Source organism: Pinus tabuliformis, chromosome 4_2 (genome assembly GCF_031772625.1).
Source record: "Pinus tabuliformis cultivar Carrire ecotype Pingquan chromosome 4_2, CPIR1, whole genome shotgun sequence".
NCBI classification, from domain to species: domain Eukaryota; kingdom Viridiplantae; phylum Streptophyta; class Pinopsida; order Pinales; family Pinaceae; genus Pinus; species Pinus tabuliformis.
Genome location: NC_142304.1, coordinates 1,090,638,231 through 1,090,656,398, shown reverse-complemented (window position 1 = coordinate 1,090,656,398; position 18,168 = coordinate 1,090,638,231). Strand labels below are relative to the sequence as shown.

General features: G+C 39.0%; 1 protein-coding gene across 1 annotated transcript in view; it reads right to left on the bottom strand.

The window, feature by feature from the left end:
- Positions 1-1,898: 1,898 nt before the first annotated feature.
- LOC149173437 (uncharacterized) overlaps positions 1,899-18,168 on the bottom strand; it is a 141,427-nt gene continuing 125,157 nt past the window's right edge. The window contains exon 5 of the mRNA XM_089424606.1: positions 1,899-2,223. Within this exon, the coding sequence (XP_089280732.1) occupies positions 2,080-2,223 (144 nt within the window). The 3' untranslated portion in view covers positions 1,899-2,079. The remainder of the gene's footprint in view (positions 2,224-18,168) is intronic.

Below are 18,168 nucleotides of genomic sequence, written 5' to 3'. Positions count from 1 at the left end.
CATGGAGTCTTTTATGTCTCATCCTCTGCTGTACCGTGAAAGTTGGGGATCGCTCCAGCTGGAAAACTCATCCCCCCGGCCCCTAACCTTGATGAAGCATAAGTTCGTTAACTATAGTTAGACAGCAAGCATATCTTTGGAGAGACCTTTTAAGGATTTCTGTTTTAAAAATCAAATAAAGGAAAAGATGCACTTTCAAAGAGGTTAAAAAGCACTTGCTATATTAACAGCATTCAGTTTTTGCATTTATTAAATGACAACAATACTTGATAGTGTTAAAATATGTAACTAGGTTCGGTCTTCATAATAACATATGTAATGATGATTCTATGTATTTGATGTAATAAGAAAAATAAATTTATCAATGTTATTCTTGAGGCATGGGTGTCATGCTCAAGGAAATTTATTGTATAGGTCAAGCTCCTATTGAGAGCTTCTAGGGCTTGTCATTGAGTTTACAAGTCATAAGTGTCATTGTCATGTATGAAAGACCCTTCTTGGGCATGTTACATATTGTAAAGAAAATTATTTGAGTCAAAGCTAGAGTCAAAAGACCACCCTCCAAGACCGTGTCATGATGCAAAGGACAAGTCGACCTATCAAGAAGACACGTCAGCCTAGAAGCAATGTCAATTCGACCTAGTAGAAGGCTCAAAGAAGCCTATATATAGGGCACTCAGCCCCATTCAAGGAAACACACTCACTCATCAAGAAGCTCGATCCAAGGTCAAGAAGAAACTTCAGATCAATCGAAGAAGAGGAAGTCAAGAAGAACGAAGGATCGAAGTAATTTCGGATCTGTTTTGGGTCTTTATTCTCACACGTGCGAAGAGGAACTAGGGCAATCTAAAATTGCAGCAAGCCAAATTGCATTCATTTAAGAAAGTCGAGATTTGTCTTCAAAGAAGTCTCCATTGCAAGCCGAAATCCATAGAAGAAGAATCTATCCCAAGCGAAGTAAAGCAAGAAGTAGAATCTCCATCTTCCCTCACACGTGTAGAAACTAGGGTTTCTGCAGTAGCCAAAATTGCAGATCGAAGTTGCAGTCCAAGGGTGCAGGTCCGAAATTCAAGATTGAAGAAGGAAGTACCGCTGCTACAAGATAACATTGACTTGGTTTGACTTTGCAAAAGATGAGAGATTTGACTTGGTCTTGGAGGAGGCTTGGTCAAGGGTCTAGGTCTTGGAATTCGTCAATTGAAGTTCTATAAGAAGAAAAGAATTCTTGAGGGTTTTCCTCTCAGGCGGAAAGGTTTTGGCCCTCGCTGATCGCCTATATCTTGTGTCCTTTGTCTTATTGTTCTTTATGGTTTGGTAGCTATTTGATGAAGAGAATACTAATAATAATCAAGTGAAACAAGAAGCTAATCAAGTTAAGTACAAATACATCACAAGCAGTTATCAAATAAGAGAAATCACCTAATGTTGCTGCCCCTAGATTTCTCAACAGATGGAATATCTTGTTTCCTTTGTCTTATTGTTCTTTATGGTTTGGTACCTGTTTGATGAAGAGAATACTAATAATAATCAAGTGAAACAAGAAGCTAATCAAGTTAAGTACAAATACATCACAAGCAGTTATCAAAGATGAGAAATCACCTAATGGAATGTATTGTTAGTCATCAGCAGAGTTGGTTTACTTCCATTTTTAATAAGATGAAAAGCCAATGGCTTGTCCTTCCAATCATACTGAAAGAAGTTAGATTCCAGTACTTTGATCAGAAAAATGTATCTTGAGAAATTCAAATTAAGTTGCTCCACCTTTCAACATTTACAAAACACAGAAAAACGGGCAACCTCTGGACTTTGCAGAAAGACATAATCATACTCAACCTGTTGGCATGAGATGTTAACTCTATACACCTGATGGCTAAGATTTGCCTTCGCCAAAAGATGGCTTGCAAATCTCAAAATAAATTGGTATGGTTATGGGACTCCATGGACAATATAGTTGCAAGGAACTAGGGACTTGTCCAGACCACAACTTTATGTTGCCCATATTAACATAGGGGCTTTACCTTCTGAATACCTCGACTGTCTTCCCTGAACACAAGATTGAAACATTTTGATTTATAAAGTTTAGGTTTTGTAATCTGGATTATCTCTCAGTCCTAGCTGAGAAAGAAGAAAGCAGTAAGAATCCCAATCAGTGCGCCGAAGATATTTAAGCAGCTTCTTCCGTCTTTGAACCATTGCCTCAAGACCTTTCCGAGAATGCTTATCCTGCTTTCAAAAAAATAGGGCAACAAAGATATTCTATTACACCAATAATAGATGAACCAAGGAGAAACACAGATTGTATAAACAACTACGACACAAGATAAATAATGGCAACCACTAGGAAATAGATACAGAATACACCCACAAAATCTGTTTTAAATTTTAGGTGTGTATCCTTTATAAACACACAATGTTCGAGCTTATATGAGATTGCTAAATTATACAGAATAATCAAGATACGAACATGCAATGAAAATTCATAAGTCTTTCCATCATTAACATGCTCAATGTCTTCTCCTAAACTATCAAAATGTAGGTATGCTGCATAAGTGCAAACTTATTACCACATAAATGTCTAAACCAACCCACAAAACATTTCAGATTAGTCCAAAGGAAGAAAGTTTTCAATTTCGTTCAAAGATCATTCTAGAGCTCCAAAGGTGTAACAGAAACTGGAACATGCCATTACCTGAAATGGAAAGGGATTTGTAATCTCAAGTATTCACAATAACGCATTTTAATACTTTAAAAAGTCAAGTTGACATGTTTCTAATGTGAATACCCTTGTGTTATTCCGTATGCAATAAAACACCTAATATCTGACGCACCTAACAAAACTTCAAGTGTCAAGCACATTTCATGAAATTGCCCTATATTCCTATAAATTTCAAGATAAATAATATCAACAGAGATGCCTCTTCATATGACAATATGGCCCAAACAGTAATCTGAAAACTACGGAAGCTTTCAAATACTCTTCTGATTCATGAAATTTAAAATGTCAGAAATATGACGGCAAATAACTCTAGAGTAAGATCAGTATTTGTTGGATGGTGTTGCCACTGATGTCAACCTTGGAATTTGACTTTGACTAAAACACCAGTCATTGATGTCAAACAGTTGATGAGCACTTCTTATATTTGTCTGGATTACATCAAGTTTGAAGCTCCACTGTTGGAAACTCTAAGTTCTGGGTTTGGGTTTCCTGGACTAAGAATGTACTCCGCACTTATTGGAAGTTTTTACAGAAGAAAATCATGGAATTTGTCTTGGAGATCCTCATCATTGGATTCTCCTCGTCGAGATGTTTCCAGTGGTATATGGCACACCACGAGAGACCTCCTGGTTTGAGAGATATTCAAGTTTGAAGGTGAAGACCCCAGTTTCTGGGTTAAAATCCCAAGGAGTGGTGACATGGCACCTCATCATTAAATTAAGGGCTTTCTATCTAGGTTTAAGGATCAACCATTGTGTGAAGGTTCTCAAAATGTAATTGCATCTACAAGCAATGTCCCTCATCAAAACTAAATGCTAAACCCCTCATCAAAACTAAATACTAAACCCCAAACCCCCAAACATATAGCTGATGTGGCAAACAATTTCTAGGCAAGATCTTTAGCACAAACACTAAATAGGGTCCTTAAGGGTTTCACAATTTAATTTAAAAAGTTAAGGGCACCAACGTCTCTTAAAATGGGTTTCCTAATGCAATTAAAGCATTAAAGGCACAACGTTTAACTCCAAAACAACCTTAGTCTTGATTTTAATTTAAATAAAATTTAAATTTAAAAGTATTCCTCCTCCAATGGTTAACCAAAAAGGCCCTCTAACATTCATAATAAGGAGCCCCTTTTAGGTCTATAAAAATGAGACCTTATACCTCACCTCACAATAACTTCAACACATGATCATAGCTCTGAAATTTGATTAGCTTATCTCTGAAATTTTCGGCTGCCTGAGGAGAACAGCGAAGGGCTAGGGTTTGGTCTCTTGGAGGTTCTTTTTGCAGGTCCCTAGCTTGAGGAAGAGTGAAGGTCTAGGTAAGTAACTTGACAAAGTCTTGGCTAAAATTCTGTACATTCTAAACCATTCGGACCTGAGGTCATCCTTCTGAACTATTTCTGACCTGTTGTGGAGTGTCTTCCTGTTGCAAATCTGGTGGGTACAGGCTTCATTTATTTCATTTTGCTTGGATAAGGGACTCACATTGCCATTTTTATTTGAGGGTACAGATATGTGGTTTGACTGTTTGCCTTGATTTGAAGATTTGTTTTGTTGCAAGTGACCTTGCTCTTTGCAGCCCTCGGTCTCCTTTCAGAACTTCAGAACCTTGGTCCTACACAGAAATAATATGATATAAAAGGAACGCTGATCCTAAGCTTATTTACAGTGATTTAACTAACGAAGTCTTGTCTTTTAAGTATGTTGTAGCATGCTATTACAGTGAGGAATTTCCTTTTATAACAGTGATCTTAAGATTACAATACATGACCTAGATTTGAGTTGTGTTAAGCTCATTTAAGACAACAGTCCTTGAACTCTTGCCTTGGTTTTTGGGAAGATCTGTGACCTAGAAAATTGCAGTAAGACATTGACATCCCATTGTCAATATATGACGTTGATCCTCACCATAAAACAGTGGCAGTAATCTCATTGTACCAGTGAACAACTTCAAGAATCAAATGCACTAATCCAATCATTGACTTCAAATTTTGTTGCGAGGCATGTTGTAATTATTATACTTGCAGAATCATTGACGTTTTTAAGAGTTACATACATCAGGCTGAGTTTGTAAGAGTCCGAAGACATAGAAGACTATACTACTATACAGCATTCAGTAGTAGAGATTCACTTCATGACTAAGAGCTTTCTAGACTAATAAGGAAAACAGCACATCTACTATACAAGTTGTAAAGTGACTTGACACATAGATTTGACATTGATGCACATAAGAACATCGACATAATTCCTGACAGTGACAAGAACTTTGTTGTACAGCAGTGATGTTGCAGTGATTTGATTTGACAATCTCAATATGATGTTTTGATTTGACTTGGCATAATTAACAAGTGAGACAGGAATAGCATTGTATGACAATCTGGAAGGTGTTCATAGCCATATCTGAGCAAGCTATAAAACGCATGTTGGTAACCCTCCTTGGGCATAGTTTGAGACAGTTGCAAGAGGGTCATAGGGATGACCTAAGGCATCGTGGATTGTGCCATCATTCGACATCAGTGGTAGATACTTGCAGCAGCATAAGTAGCTTGGCACAGTGATTTGGACGATTGCTCTATGAACCGTTGAACGCCTATTCATTCATGAGCAGTGTAATGGAGTGGCAGCAGCAGTGGCAGAGTATTGTACAGTGAATGTAACAGTATTCACAGTCAGGGTTTGATGTGCAGTTTGTATAGTGGCTTGATTTGGCATTATGATTGAGTAGAAGTCAGTTTGGTGAACAGTGTTTTACAGTGGTCAGTTAGTGTTGTGTTGAGCAGTGTGGCTGTCAGAACTTGTAAGTGATATCCTTAGCAAGGAAAGCAGCAAAATCTTCATTATAGCTTCTTTATATTGATTCAGAGCACAGGGGGGTCCAGTCTGAAAATTGTGAAATATGGTATGTCGTCTCTTCAGGGTGGCAGGGTGGTGCAAGGCTGGTGATTGAAGTCACTTTCAGGTTGGAGCCTGAGAACGCTTCAAGGTAGCAGGGGGGTGCTAGGGCGGGTTGTAGCCTGCACAGGGCGTTGGAGTGTCCATCCAGTTGTAGCTTGTACATAGGGTGTTGGAGCATCCATCAGGTTGAACCCTGAGAACTAGGGCATTGGAGCATCCTCCCAATTGCAATTGGTAAATAGGGTGTTGAAGCATCCTACAAGTTGGCGATTGTAAATCCGGTGGTTGTGTTGGAAAATCAAAGTAGTTGTAGATCAAGTTTGATTTTCCTTAGCTTAACAATTACTTACGAAGTATATAGTCTTCATATTAATTATTTTTGGTTCTCTTTCATCAAGCAATTATTAACAATGTAGATACTAGAGATAAAACACCAAATGTAGATCAAAATGAGACTTACAAGAATTACATCAAAATGAGACTTCTATGACCCAATGAACAAGTCAACCAACTAGCTACAAGTCAACACAAGAAGCTCCCTCTTCCTTGCAACAAAGTAATCCTTCTTCAACTGTAATCTTTGGATACTTTTGCAATTCAAACTTATAGCAAGAATCCTTATTCCTTCGAACTTCTTGTGATTCCTCTACAACCTTACTGAAGCTCTCGGACCCCTGTGATCTCTCTGCAACCTCTCCTGTAGTCTCAGACCCTGCAACTCAATTGTTCCTTCAGACATGTAGCCTTTACTTCACCTTCAGACCTGCAACCTTGTGATTTCGGACCTGTAGCCTTCCTGCAATCTTCGAACCTGTAGCCTTGACTACTGTAATCTTCGGATTTGTTGTCTTCTGCAGCTTTGTTTTAGAGAAAAATTTCTTCTATGTTTTCCATTCTTCTATCCTTCTTGAGTTCGGTCTTAACTGTACTTAGATGCTTTGCAGTATATCTCCAAGATGCGCTGAATATTCTCCAATATATACTTGTTCCTATGAGTCGAAAAGACATGATTATGAGGCCAACATAAGAGAGATCTAGGCAAACATGATCTCGGCCGACTTGTAGTGCCTCTCGTGGACTATTTTGTAGTGTTGACTTGTAGCTATATGTCTGACTTACAATATGACAATATTACAGTGTTCACACGGTCACGTCCCGCCCTTGGGGTCGAGTTTCCTAGCTCCCCCGCGCTCTGGGGACTTGGGGACGAGCGGGGGTTGTTTCCCCACGCTCACAAAACACAGGGTACACAAGGAAACTTGCTAGGGGGTCGTTTCCTCAATTTTAGGGGTCGTTTCTGCAAAAGAAGGTCGTCAGGGGTTGTGAGGGGTCGTTTCCGTTGCCCAATTTCAATTTTTTTTATGATTTTATTTTAGATCATAATTTTAAATTTTTTTATTTGTTTTGACTACTGCCAAGGGTTTTAGACTTTAATTTTCATTGTTTAAGGCTTGAAGGCCGACGCCCTCACTCCACCATTTCTAACATCGTTGTTGTTGGACACCGCCGACACCATCGACACCTATCGACGCCATCCGTTGTTGGACCGTGGACGCCATCCGTTGTTGGACCGTGGATGCCATCGATGTTGGACAATGGACCTAGACATGGACGTTGGTCGTCAGACACTGCTGAAACTTGAAGCCACCGTCGTCGCACGTCGTCTCCGTCCAACACCTGAACCCTGACCTGTCCAACACCTGAAGCTTCAAGCCTTCATTATTGAACTGCGACTTGAACTGCAGGCAGCCTAGGGACTTGGGCACTTTGAAGTTTTTTTTCAGCTGCACTTGAACTGCAGGCAGCCCGTCGACTTTGAAGTTGAACTGCAGCCCCCATCGACAGTCTTTACCTAGCCACAGTTTGCACAGTAACTTGTAAGTAACATCAACAATTTATGAATTTAAGTTTTAACATTGATGATTGCAGCCTGTCACTGCTGTTCTTTCTTCATTTTTTTTTTGTAAATTGTGAATATTTTTAATTTTTCTGTGTTCATTGTGTGCCTGTACGCTGCATTTTTTAAATTGTTTTCAATTTTTTTTAGTAATTTTAATTTTTTTTAAATTTTACAGTGTTGAAACTTGACTCTATTTTTTTCATTTTTTTTGTAAAATTTTTATTTTTTTAATTTTTTAATGTTGATTGTGTACTAATTTTAATTTTTTCTTGTATAATTATCAAAAAAAAAAAATCAGTGTTGAATGTGTGTTGTTAGTATTAGTCAGCCTGTGTAATGTTTTTAAATTTTTTTATTTTCACTATAGGCTGCAACCTACAGGCTACAAGTTACATTCAACTTACAACTATGAGTCAGAGTCAGAGTTCTTCTGGGAACAGTGGGAACAGTGACAGCAGCTACAGTGGTAGTGAGCCACATGATGCACAAGAAGAAATTGAAAGCAGTCACAGGAGGGCAAGAAACCAGAATAGGCCTTTGCATGGGGTAGATTCTGAAGGCCCACCAAGAGATTTGGAAAAATTTGCAAAGGGGACATTTAATCCTCTAAAACCGCTTCTAATCTATGTAACTAGACTTCCAAAAAAAAATCCAAAAGTTGGTGGTGGCTCACGTGATTGGGTCTGCAATATTTGTGGGCATCACTTTGTTGGCAGCTATACTAGGGTGAAGCAACATATTTTGGCTATTACAGGTAAAGGAGTCAATATGTGTCCCTCAAAGAACCTGAATTCAGCTCAAAGAGAGCAACTTTGGAGGCTAGAAAGGGCAGCCACTGGAAAAGGATTGTTTTCTAGCAGACATGTTGATCCATCCACAAATATTCCTCCATCTAGTGCTTCATCAAAAAAGACAAAGGTTTCTACTGGTGCATCTCGTTCTTGTGCAATGGGTGCTACAATTTTTGGGATGTACAATGTTCTAGATCGAGATGACACAAATGATGCAATTGGAAAATTTCTTTTTTCCAATGGAATTCCCTTCCATGTTGTTCGTTCTCCTTATTACAAGGAAATGATCCAAGCAATTGCAAGAATAGGGCCTTCATATGTACCACCCGGAGAACATAAACTAAAAACAACAATTTCAGATAGACAAGTGTCTAAAATTAATGTGCAAAAAGAGAGAATGAGACAAACATCGTTGAGGTTTGGTTGCTCTATTGTTATGGATGGATGGACTAACATTTGAAACGCCCACTAATCAACATCATAGTGACATCTTCAGAAGGTCCATTCTTTCTTAAAGTTGTTGACTGTTCTGGAAAGCGCAAGGATGCATGTTTCCTAATTTGGCCTAATTGAACCCCAAATAATAAAATAATGTGCAACAATAACATCCCTTGGTAACAAGCCCACCAAGTTAGGTCAATAACATAGTAAGAAGCCTCTCAAGAGGGTTAAATGATCAATAAAGTGAGTTGTTGGGCCTTTGAGGAGGCCTAATGAAGTCTTGAGTGTGCCATGATGAGTGTGTTGACCTCTACCGGTCAACTACCCATGCAGTACCCCCCCTTTTTCTTTCAAAGAAAAGGGCAGCACCTGATCAGCGTGTTCGTGCCATCCAGCAGTCATCAGCAGCTTGATCAATCTAATTGTAAACCCAGTCTGCATGTATTAATTGTAAATAATCTTAGCAGATATGAGTCGTGTATGTGAATTGCCTAGGTGGACCTAACTTTCTAGTGGTAATCTACGTCCCGGAAGGTTTTTTGTCTCACCGATCCATGGATCGGCAGAGTTTTCCTTCAAACCTGACCCCAAAGCCGGGATGGATTTTGTCATTGGAATTTTAGGAGAATCCTAGTGTGTTGATCTGCTAAATTATAGTTGTGTCGCAGAACTGGGTGATTTGTGAGGGTCTATGTTAAAGGGGTTTTCTCCCTTAAGATGTAAATTGTAAAAAGTCATCATGAAATGTGTTTTGAGGGTTGAAAATGTTTTAAATCCCCTCGTGAGTCTAAGTCCTAAGTCCTAGGTGATGTTTCCAAAGGTTTAGTTCGATGATCCATTTAAAAAATGAAATAAAATAATAAAATAATAAAAAATTTAAAAAAAATGAAATAAATAAAAAATAATAAAAAATTTAAATAAAATAAAATAATAAATAATAAAAAATTTAAAAAAAAAAATTAGTGAATAAATCGACGGATGAGATCAAGAGATGTCTTGATCCTCATCAACGGTCGAGATCATTTCTACATGGATCAATCGAACTAGCCGTTGGATCATTTCCTTTAAATAGGGTGCTAGGAGTCATTTTCGATTCATTCGATCTGTGAGTCAGTACTGAAAAAGCTCTCGTGTAATCTGATTTCTGGTTAATAAAAGAAGACTTTGGGGTCCAAATCTTGCTAGTGTTACTCTCTTGGAATGCTGTGAGATCATTTCATTTTCTGCATATGTTATTTTCAGCCATTAATAATAGCTTTTTTATAGAGTATTGTGAGCACAGGTATCTTGTTCACTTGTTGGGGTTTGAGTGCTGTTAGGGTTTCTGAAGTAATGGCAGGTATCTCCATTACTGTTCGAGATCTAGCAGCATTTTTGCCCTATTTACTGATGGTTGTTTTGAGTTGTGCAGAAAGCATTTTCTGAAGAAATTTTGTGGGCGTTCGGGGAAGTTCTTCACAGCGAAAACCTAAAGTTTCTGTTTCTTCAAAATATCTTTTGTGCTTACAGCCGAATCTGGCTGCTAAGGGGCCAAAAATTTTGTAAATTATTTAACTGTCTTAGGGTTTCAAATTATTCTGATTTAGGATTTCAAATTCTTGCTTTATGCGGTTTTACATTAGGGTTTTATTTTTTGTTTTGCAGCTGCTCAGTCATTTCTTCGATTTTCACGTTGACGGCTAGGGTCTCAGTAACATCCGAGCTTTGTCAGGTTTCCATTCAGAATTTCCGCAGCGGTCTTCGGCATGCTAACGATCAGAACATTGTTGAAATTTCTCACAACATGATCAGGCAAAACTCGATCAGAAAGGCGTCACAACTGGGTTTTGATTCTATCGTTACCATATACGCACCACCAGCTCAGCTATTGATGTAAGCATTGTGCCAAAATCCTCAAGCACACGCGGTTGCAGGTAGCAATCACCAATCACGCAATCGATCGTTCAGAGAACCAAACAAATTTCAAGCTGCCGACAGGTGCAACAGCAAACAAATTTTCGACTTCAATTTTTTCGGTGTGGTAAATACATCATGCGTCGAGTTCTGAGCCATAGCCAAGCCTGCGTTTTTTTTAGTGGCAGTCTCTTCCTATCGCCGCCCTCACACCTGCGTTCCTCCATTGAAGTCTCGCGGATCTGCACACGTCCACGTACAATAAGAAAGGGAAAACGCGAAATCGATACCAGGTAATACGTTGGGTGAAAGCAACTGATTTTGGTGGACGGGCTAGGTAACTGCGTTTTCATTGAATTAAATTTTGGTAAGTCGAGCGCTCATTGTTTTAGGTGGTTGCGTTTTAGTCTAGGGTTTAGCTATTAGCGTAGATTTCCTTTTTTTTTAATCCGATTTAGGTTCATTTTAATTTTCGGTTTAGTTCTATTTTAAATTTTAGATTTGTTACTATAGTTTCGTTTTGAATTTAAATTTTAGTTTTATGATTTTCCGTGGTCATGCTTTATGTTTAATTAGATTAAGTTTAGCTTTAGGGATTTAAGAGTTTCGATTAGGTTTAAAGTTTGTATAGTTTTTACATTTAAATAGATTTCTATTTAGTCTTTTTAACGTAGATTTTTTTTTAATGTTTATTTAGATTTTAATTTGATTTTTTTTGGTTAGTTTAGATTTAAAAAATTCGTATAGTTTTGTTTTTATTTAAAATAGTTTTTAGTCCTTAGATTTAGATATTAGTTAGATTTTATTTCTAGAGTTTTAAGGTTATGTTAGATTTTGATTTTATGTTTAACTTTAATTAGATTTTAATTAGATTCTAATTTTTGTTTTAAAATTTTAAAAAAAAATATATATTCCTTAGATTTTAGATTTAGTTTTAAATTTTCATAGTTTAGATTTTTTTTAGTTTTAATATATAAAAATAAAAAAATAAAAAAAAATAAAAAATAAAAAAAAAAAAATCCCGAAAAAAAAAGTATAAAAAATTTGTGGAAAATTCTCTTCCTCAGATCCAGTCATTTTCGGGATTTATCATCTTTCATGCTGAGATCTAAATTTTCAAGCCGAGATGCGAACTTGATATCTGGTTAATGGTTTATGATTCGTGGTGGTTTAAAGCATTCATCTTTTGAAATTTTCAGTTGCTGGATATCATTTTGGTCGTCTTAAGAGCATTATGATTTAGCTGATGATAGATGATTGCTGTTCACGGTTTATTTTTTTATATCATTTAACAAGTAATCATTTTAATAACAATCTCTTAAGGCACTGGTCTGCTAACTAATCAAATCCATCGAGTGCTTTTATATCGTATCTCGTGTCTCCCAACCAACTGTTAGGCAGTTGGTCTTCATTATCTCACAGGGTCTACCCCCCTTAGCCGCGGGAGACAGGGTTAAACGGAGGGATCGGGGATCAGAGTGACAGATCCCGGTCTGAGCGTTGTCGTGTCAATCCGCGCGACAACAGAGTGAATAGACCTCCAACATATTGGACAAGGGGTTGACCCCTTGTTTTCCAAGCAAATCTTTGTGGTGCCCCCAAGTGGGTGTGAGGGGCACAAGGACATCCTCATGGGTCTCCAAGTCGATAGAAAGTCCACGTAAACCATCTGCAAGGGCTAGGATGATGACATAAGCCCTCATCTGGACCCCGGATCATCTGCTAAGTGTGTGGTGCGAGTGTGGAGTCAGCTAGACATGGTGAACCAGGTGCATCATCCTCATCCAAAAGGCGGAACACATGCAATCAATGAGGGGTGTTGGGTATCCATGAAGTACTCTCTGCTATGATGGAGGCCCATGGCTCTAAACGCTCACCCTGCAAGTGCCAATGTGGCCCACTGGAGGGCTAGGACCCCGTATAGGGAGACCAAACCCCAAATGGAGACCCACCTGCAATCCTGCATAAGATCCAATGCTTCCCCTTTCCGTCCAATACAACAAATCATTAGAATAATCAAGTAAAAGAGTTTACAAGTCATGGAACCAATGAGGCACTTCATGGTGGCATGCCCTTCCATAATGGGCTTTGGCATGTACAAGTGTCTCCAAGCTCAATAAGGGGTTAATCAAAGACCCTATTAGGTGGTTTCAACCTTTAAAGGGGGTAACATGTCCATGGTAGATCCCTCAAGTGGCAGGTGGCAAATGATATAGTAATGGAACGAAGTGGGGATCAAGGGAATCATCCAGACCACATGCCATGGTACAAGGGTGGCTATAATAAGGGAAGCCCACATGTGTTACCCCGCCCTTTTTTTTTCCACCCTTCTTCATATGTCTTTTGCCTTTGATTGATTTTTCTTCATAACTACTCAGGGTTTCAAGGAATGAGAGCATGATGTGTAATATATAGCAGTGGATGCCCCCTTAAAGTGGAGCAGTTCATTGCCCACTATGGGTTGGGACAATCATTGGTTCCTTAATGAGAGAGGGGGCTCATCTAGGGTGTTGGACATTGGATAAACCAACGTTCTTCGTGTGTTTCGCGACATGGATTAACCACCTCTCGTGGATCCTTATCTCTGGTGATGCGATCATTGACTAACACCTACAGGTTTTGGTTTAACGAAAATCGTGATTCCCTACAAGTGGTATCAGAGCGTAGGTCACGAGTTCGATACACACTCAGCGCACGTTGGGGCAGAGATTGTTGGACATTAGATAAACCAACACCCCCATGTGTTTCGCGACATGGACTAACTGCCTCTCGTGGATCCTTATCTCTGACAATGTGATCGTTGACTAATACCTACGAGTTTCAGAATAATGGAAATCGTGATTCCCAACATAGGGCCCATTGGAACCAAGGTGATGGCCATGGATAAGGGGTAGAGCTCATATTTGGCTTTTGCCGACGTGCTAAAATTGTCTGTCCCAGCCATCTTTTGCATTTTGTGGTACATTTCCTGTTGAGAGTGGACAAATTATGCTTTTTATTTTATTTTTAGTTGCATCAACCTTCGGGGCATCGTTCCAGGCCTGACCCAAGGTGTGGACAAGGAGAGGGGGAGGCTAGCCCTATGTGGACCCAGTGAGCAGAAGGGAGTGATGTATATAGTGTCAGAAAGCGGGACCACGCAATCAAAATCGGGATTTCCCAAGTAGTGACAACCCTAAAGTTAATGGCCAATAAAGGAGATTCCATGGGACTAGGATACAAGGTTAACCATGAAATCGGGCAATGGAGACAAGAGTACAGACCTGACCCACTCTTTCCATCGAATCCCACCACCGATCCATGCCCAAAAGTGCCCATGACAAGTAAGGAAATTTACTCAACTATACCAATGAAAAATCATAGCTTCGGGGTTGGGAGGCCCACCTTCAAACATACAATCATAACAAGTGGGCGAGGGACCACATAGTTGGCTCGGGTAGCAAAGACTGGCACATCTTGCTATCTGGTGGTTGCTAGTTGAGGACCATCTAGGAGAAAAAAATTCTCTTATATACATTACACACAGGTGATGCGTAACAGGCCACACCTTTCGATCCCTTCTTGTTGTTTCCGCTAATGGAGCTCTTTACTAGAGTTCGCCTCATCTCTGACTACTGCAGGTCTGACCACACCCTGTCCCACCCTCGTAATGTATCTGGCCACAAAATGCCTTGGACGAAGATTTCCCATTCCTCGGAGACTCTATTTAAGGCCAAATGCACAAGCTCTATAGTTTGAGGTGCTTCTCCTACGACTGCAAGCTGATCCTGGATATCCTTAATTCTAGTGAGAAAGGGATCAATGCCCTCACCCTTTTGCATCCTTGTTTTTTCTCAACTTTTCTTTTAGGAACATCTTCCGTTGTTCAGAGGGATTCTAATATAGCCCTAAGAGAGCATCCCACATCTCTTTAGCAGTGTTCTTGCCAGATATATGTGAGATTATATGGTCCCAGACTCCATCCAAGATCATTCACTTCGCCTTGGCCATTTATTTCCTGTACTCTTTCAGTTGATCTGCATCGGTAGGTACTACCACAATGTTCTCTACAGGTGTTTTCAAGCCATGCTCATCTAACAGGAAGGACATCCTGGCCTTCCAGATGACATAGTTGGAAGCTGCCTCCAACTTGTCTTGATCCCTAAGCTCGGTTGTGGCCATTTCTACAAAAACTCAAACTGGGATGGAAATCTCCCTCTTACTCCTACTTGTTTGCTAGCTCTACTATTCGCACTCCCTTCTGGAGTGAGAGAAATTGTCTGCTGCTACTATTTGTTTGCTAGCTCTTCCAACCAGCGTTGATTGTGCTCTAGCAAACCACTGCAAAACCCTTCTGCGCCCAAACTACAAATCTGCTCAACGAAAATACTAATTTGCTTCATCGAAATCACTTCCCGGCTTCACCGCTGCATGATAGAATTGTTGTGGGCCTCTGTGAATTTTTCTGCCACCTACACTAGAAAATTGAACCCTCTGCCCACCAGTTCGAACTGCGCGGCCAACTTCTACGCAAATCTGAAAATTGAACTGCTAGGCTCCCTTTGAATCTGGATGATTTCTTCCTTCTTCCTTTGAGCTTCTTGTCTGATCAAATGTGCTCTGATACCATGTGAAAATTCCTTGGAATGCAGCAATTGAATTAATTCTCCTAACTGATTAACAATTTATTAATTTTCTGATTAATATCGAATTAATCACATTACAATTTCTTCACAAATTAAAATAAACGTTGTGGAAATAAAAATGTTGGAAACTGAGAAATGCTAGCACACACAAAGTTATGACACCGTTATTTTTGGACAACTATCTCCGAAAAAAACCAATATGGGAAAACCAGTGCAGAAGTGAGGATTTTTATTATTATGCGGCAGCAGAATTTCTGAGTACAATGAAATGTCACCAAATTAGTGATTCTGCCCGAGAGAAACACTGGAAAAAATATATTGAGGGATTTTACCCGCTCTCCGAACAATCCTCAGCGCATGACTGCCTCTAAAAAACAGGTTGTCCAACCTACTTTGCGCAGACCCTCTCACGCTCAGCTTATAACTGTTGCCAATCAACTTGTCATGCCTGCTGTTGACCAAGAAACTATCTCTCCGGCACTCTGGAAAATCTTCCCTACCTCTGGAACTGAAAACAAGCTTCTCCTAAGCTAAATCGAACTGCTCAATTGAGGCTATGCGCTGCCCCTGCACAACCTCCTAGAGATAAATTTTGGCCTCCTCTTTCTGACTCTCCGTAACTAGAATCTCCTCTAGAATACTGCTCTACTACCCCTTTGCCACCTACCACTCGATTTCTCCTACTGAATCACTTGCACTAGAAAATCGAACTGCCTAGGACACTGAGTATCTGCACTAGTGTGTCCGCCATCTACCCATCGACCTCTTCCTATAATCTCCAGTTGGGATTCCAACGGCCACAATTAAAACTTAATCGATGGTTGAGATCATCTCCAAGCCGATCTATGTGAGTTTCTAGAGAATTCTCACCTTCCTCAATTAATTACTATTAATTATCTATTTTTCCTAAGTTAGACTCAGGAAATTTTTAATTATGGTCAATTAATTTAATTGAGCCATCTCTAGTTGGAATTTCCAGAAATGATTTCTGGGTTTTGGAGAACTTATGTGTTTTAACCTCTCCACAAAGTCTCGAGACTAGAACACCATTTGATGCTACAAAAACTAACATTGTGATCTCTCTGCAACCTCTCCTATAGTCTCAGACCATGCAACTCAATTGTTCCTTCGAACTTGTAGCCTTTACTTCACCTTCGGGAATGCAACCTTGTGCTTTTGGACCTGTATCCTTCCTGCAATCTTTGGACCTGTAGCATTGCCTACTCCTGTAATCTTCAGACTTGTTGTCTTTTGCAACTTTGATTTAGAGAAAGATTTCTTCTATGTTTTCATTCTTCTATCCATCTTGAGTTCGGTCTTGAATGTACTTATATGCTCTACAATATATCTCCAAGATGATCCGAATATGCTCCAATATATACTTGCTCCTATGAGTCGAAAAGACATGATTATGAGGCCGATATGATAGAGATCTAGGCCAACATGATGTTGGTGTTGAGGCCGACTTGTAGTGCTTTTTATGGACTGTTTTGTAATGTTGACTTGTAGCTATAGGTCTGACTTACAATATGACAATATTACATTGACTCTTCATGACAATTCCTAGAGGCATGCAATGGATGCCATGACCTATCTGGCCAATAAAACAAGCATGAAACCCATGCTTAATAAATAAATAATTTTCTTATATTCTTTTACATCATATACAATTATGAAGACCAAACCTAGTTACTTTTCCAACAGGTTGGAGCCTCCTTCGATTGGAGCTGAAAACTTGATATAATTATTCTTTTTGAATAAGACAAATATTAAGAAGCATTCGGTGGTTTTTGACCCGGAGGGGGTTTTCCCCCTAAAAAATATACAACTATGAAGACCAAACCTAGTTACTTTTCCAACAGGTTGGAGCCTCCTTCGATTGGAGCTGAAAACTTGATATAATTATTCTTTTTGAATAAGACAAATATTAAGAAGCATTCGATGGTTTTTGACCCGGAGGGGGTTTTCCCCCTAAAAAACTTTGTGTCCATTGTCTTGATTATTGTGCACTATTGAATGGTGTTGTTTACTGTTTTTTTCTATCTTATTAAATATTGTTGAAGATTAATTAATGCTCTAAAAAGATTAATAAATTGCTAATTGCTAAGAAATATTGATTCACCCCCATCTCAATATTTCCAACAATTGGTATCAGAGCAAGTTCCTTCAGTGGCAACTTAACAGCTGGAAGGAAGATCTCAAAGTACAGAGATGGGAAAATCAAAGAAACAAGCAGCCAAGCATTCAATAGAATCAAAGGAACTTCCCGGTATTAAAATAGTTTCAAATATCGTTATCGTTGATGAAGATGTTGGTCCTACTCCTATGTTCAGTGAATTAGGTTTTGTATTCTGGAAAGATAGGATGGAAATTTATTTGATAGCTCAAGGATATGATGTATGGGATCTTGTTGTTTCTAAAAATACATCTACTAATGAATCAAGAGAATACAATTCCAAAGCCATGAATATCATCTGAAGTTCCTTGCCAGATTCTATGAAATCCAATGTAGGACAATGCTCATCTGCCAAATATCTTTGGGAGAAAATTCAAGATCTCTATGAAGGTCAAAAGCATGCAGGTCAAGATAAAGATGTTTATAATGTTGCAAAATCTACGGGCAACTAGATTAGGGTGATTTCTCTTTCTTTGATAACTTCTTGTGATGTATTTTAATTAACTTAATTAGCTTCTTCTTTCACTTGATTATTATTAGTGTTCTTGATCATCAAACAGTGACCAAACAATGAAGAATAATGAGACAATAGGACACAAGATATAGGTTATAAGCCAGTGCCAAAACCTCTCCTCCTGAGAGGAAAACCCACAAGAACTCTTCTCTTCTTATAGAACTTCAAATGATGAATTCCAAGACCTGTGACCCTTGACCAAGACTCCTCCC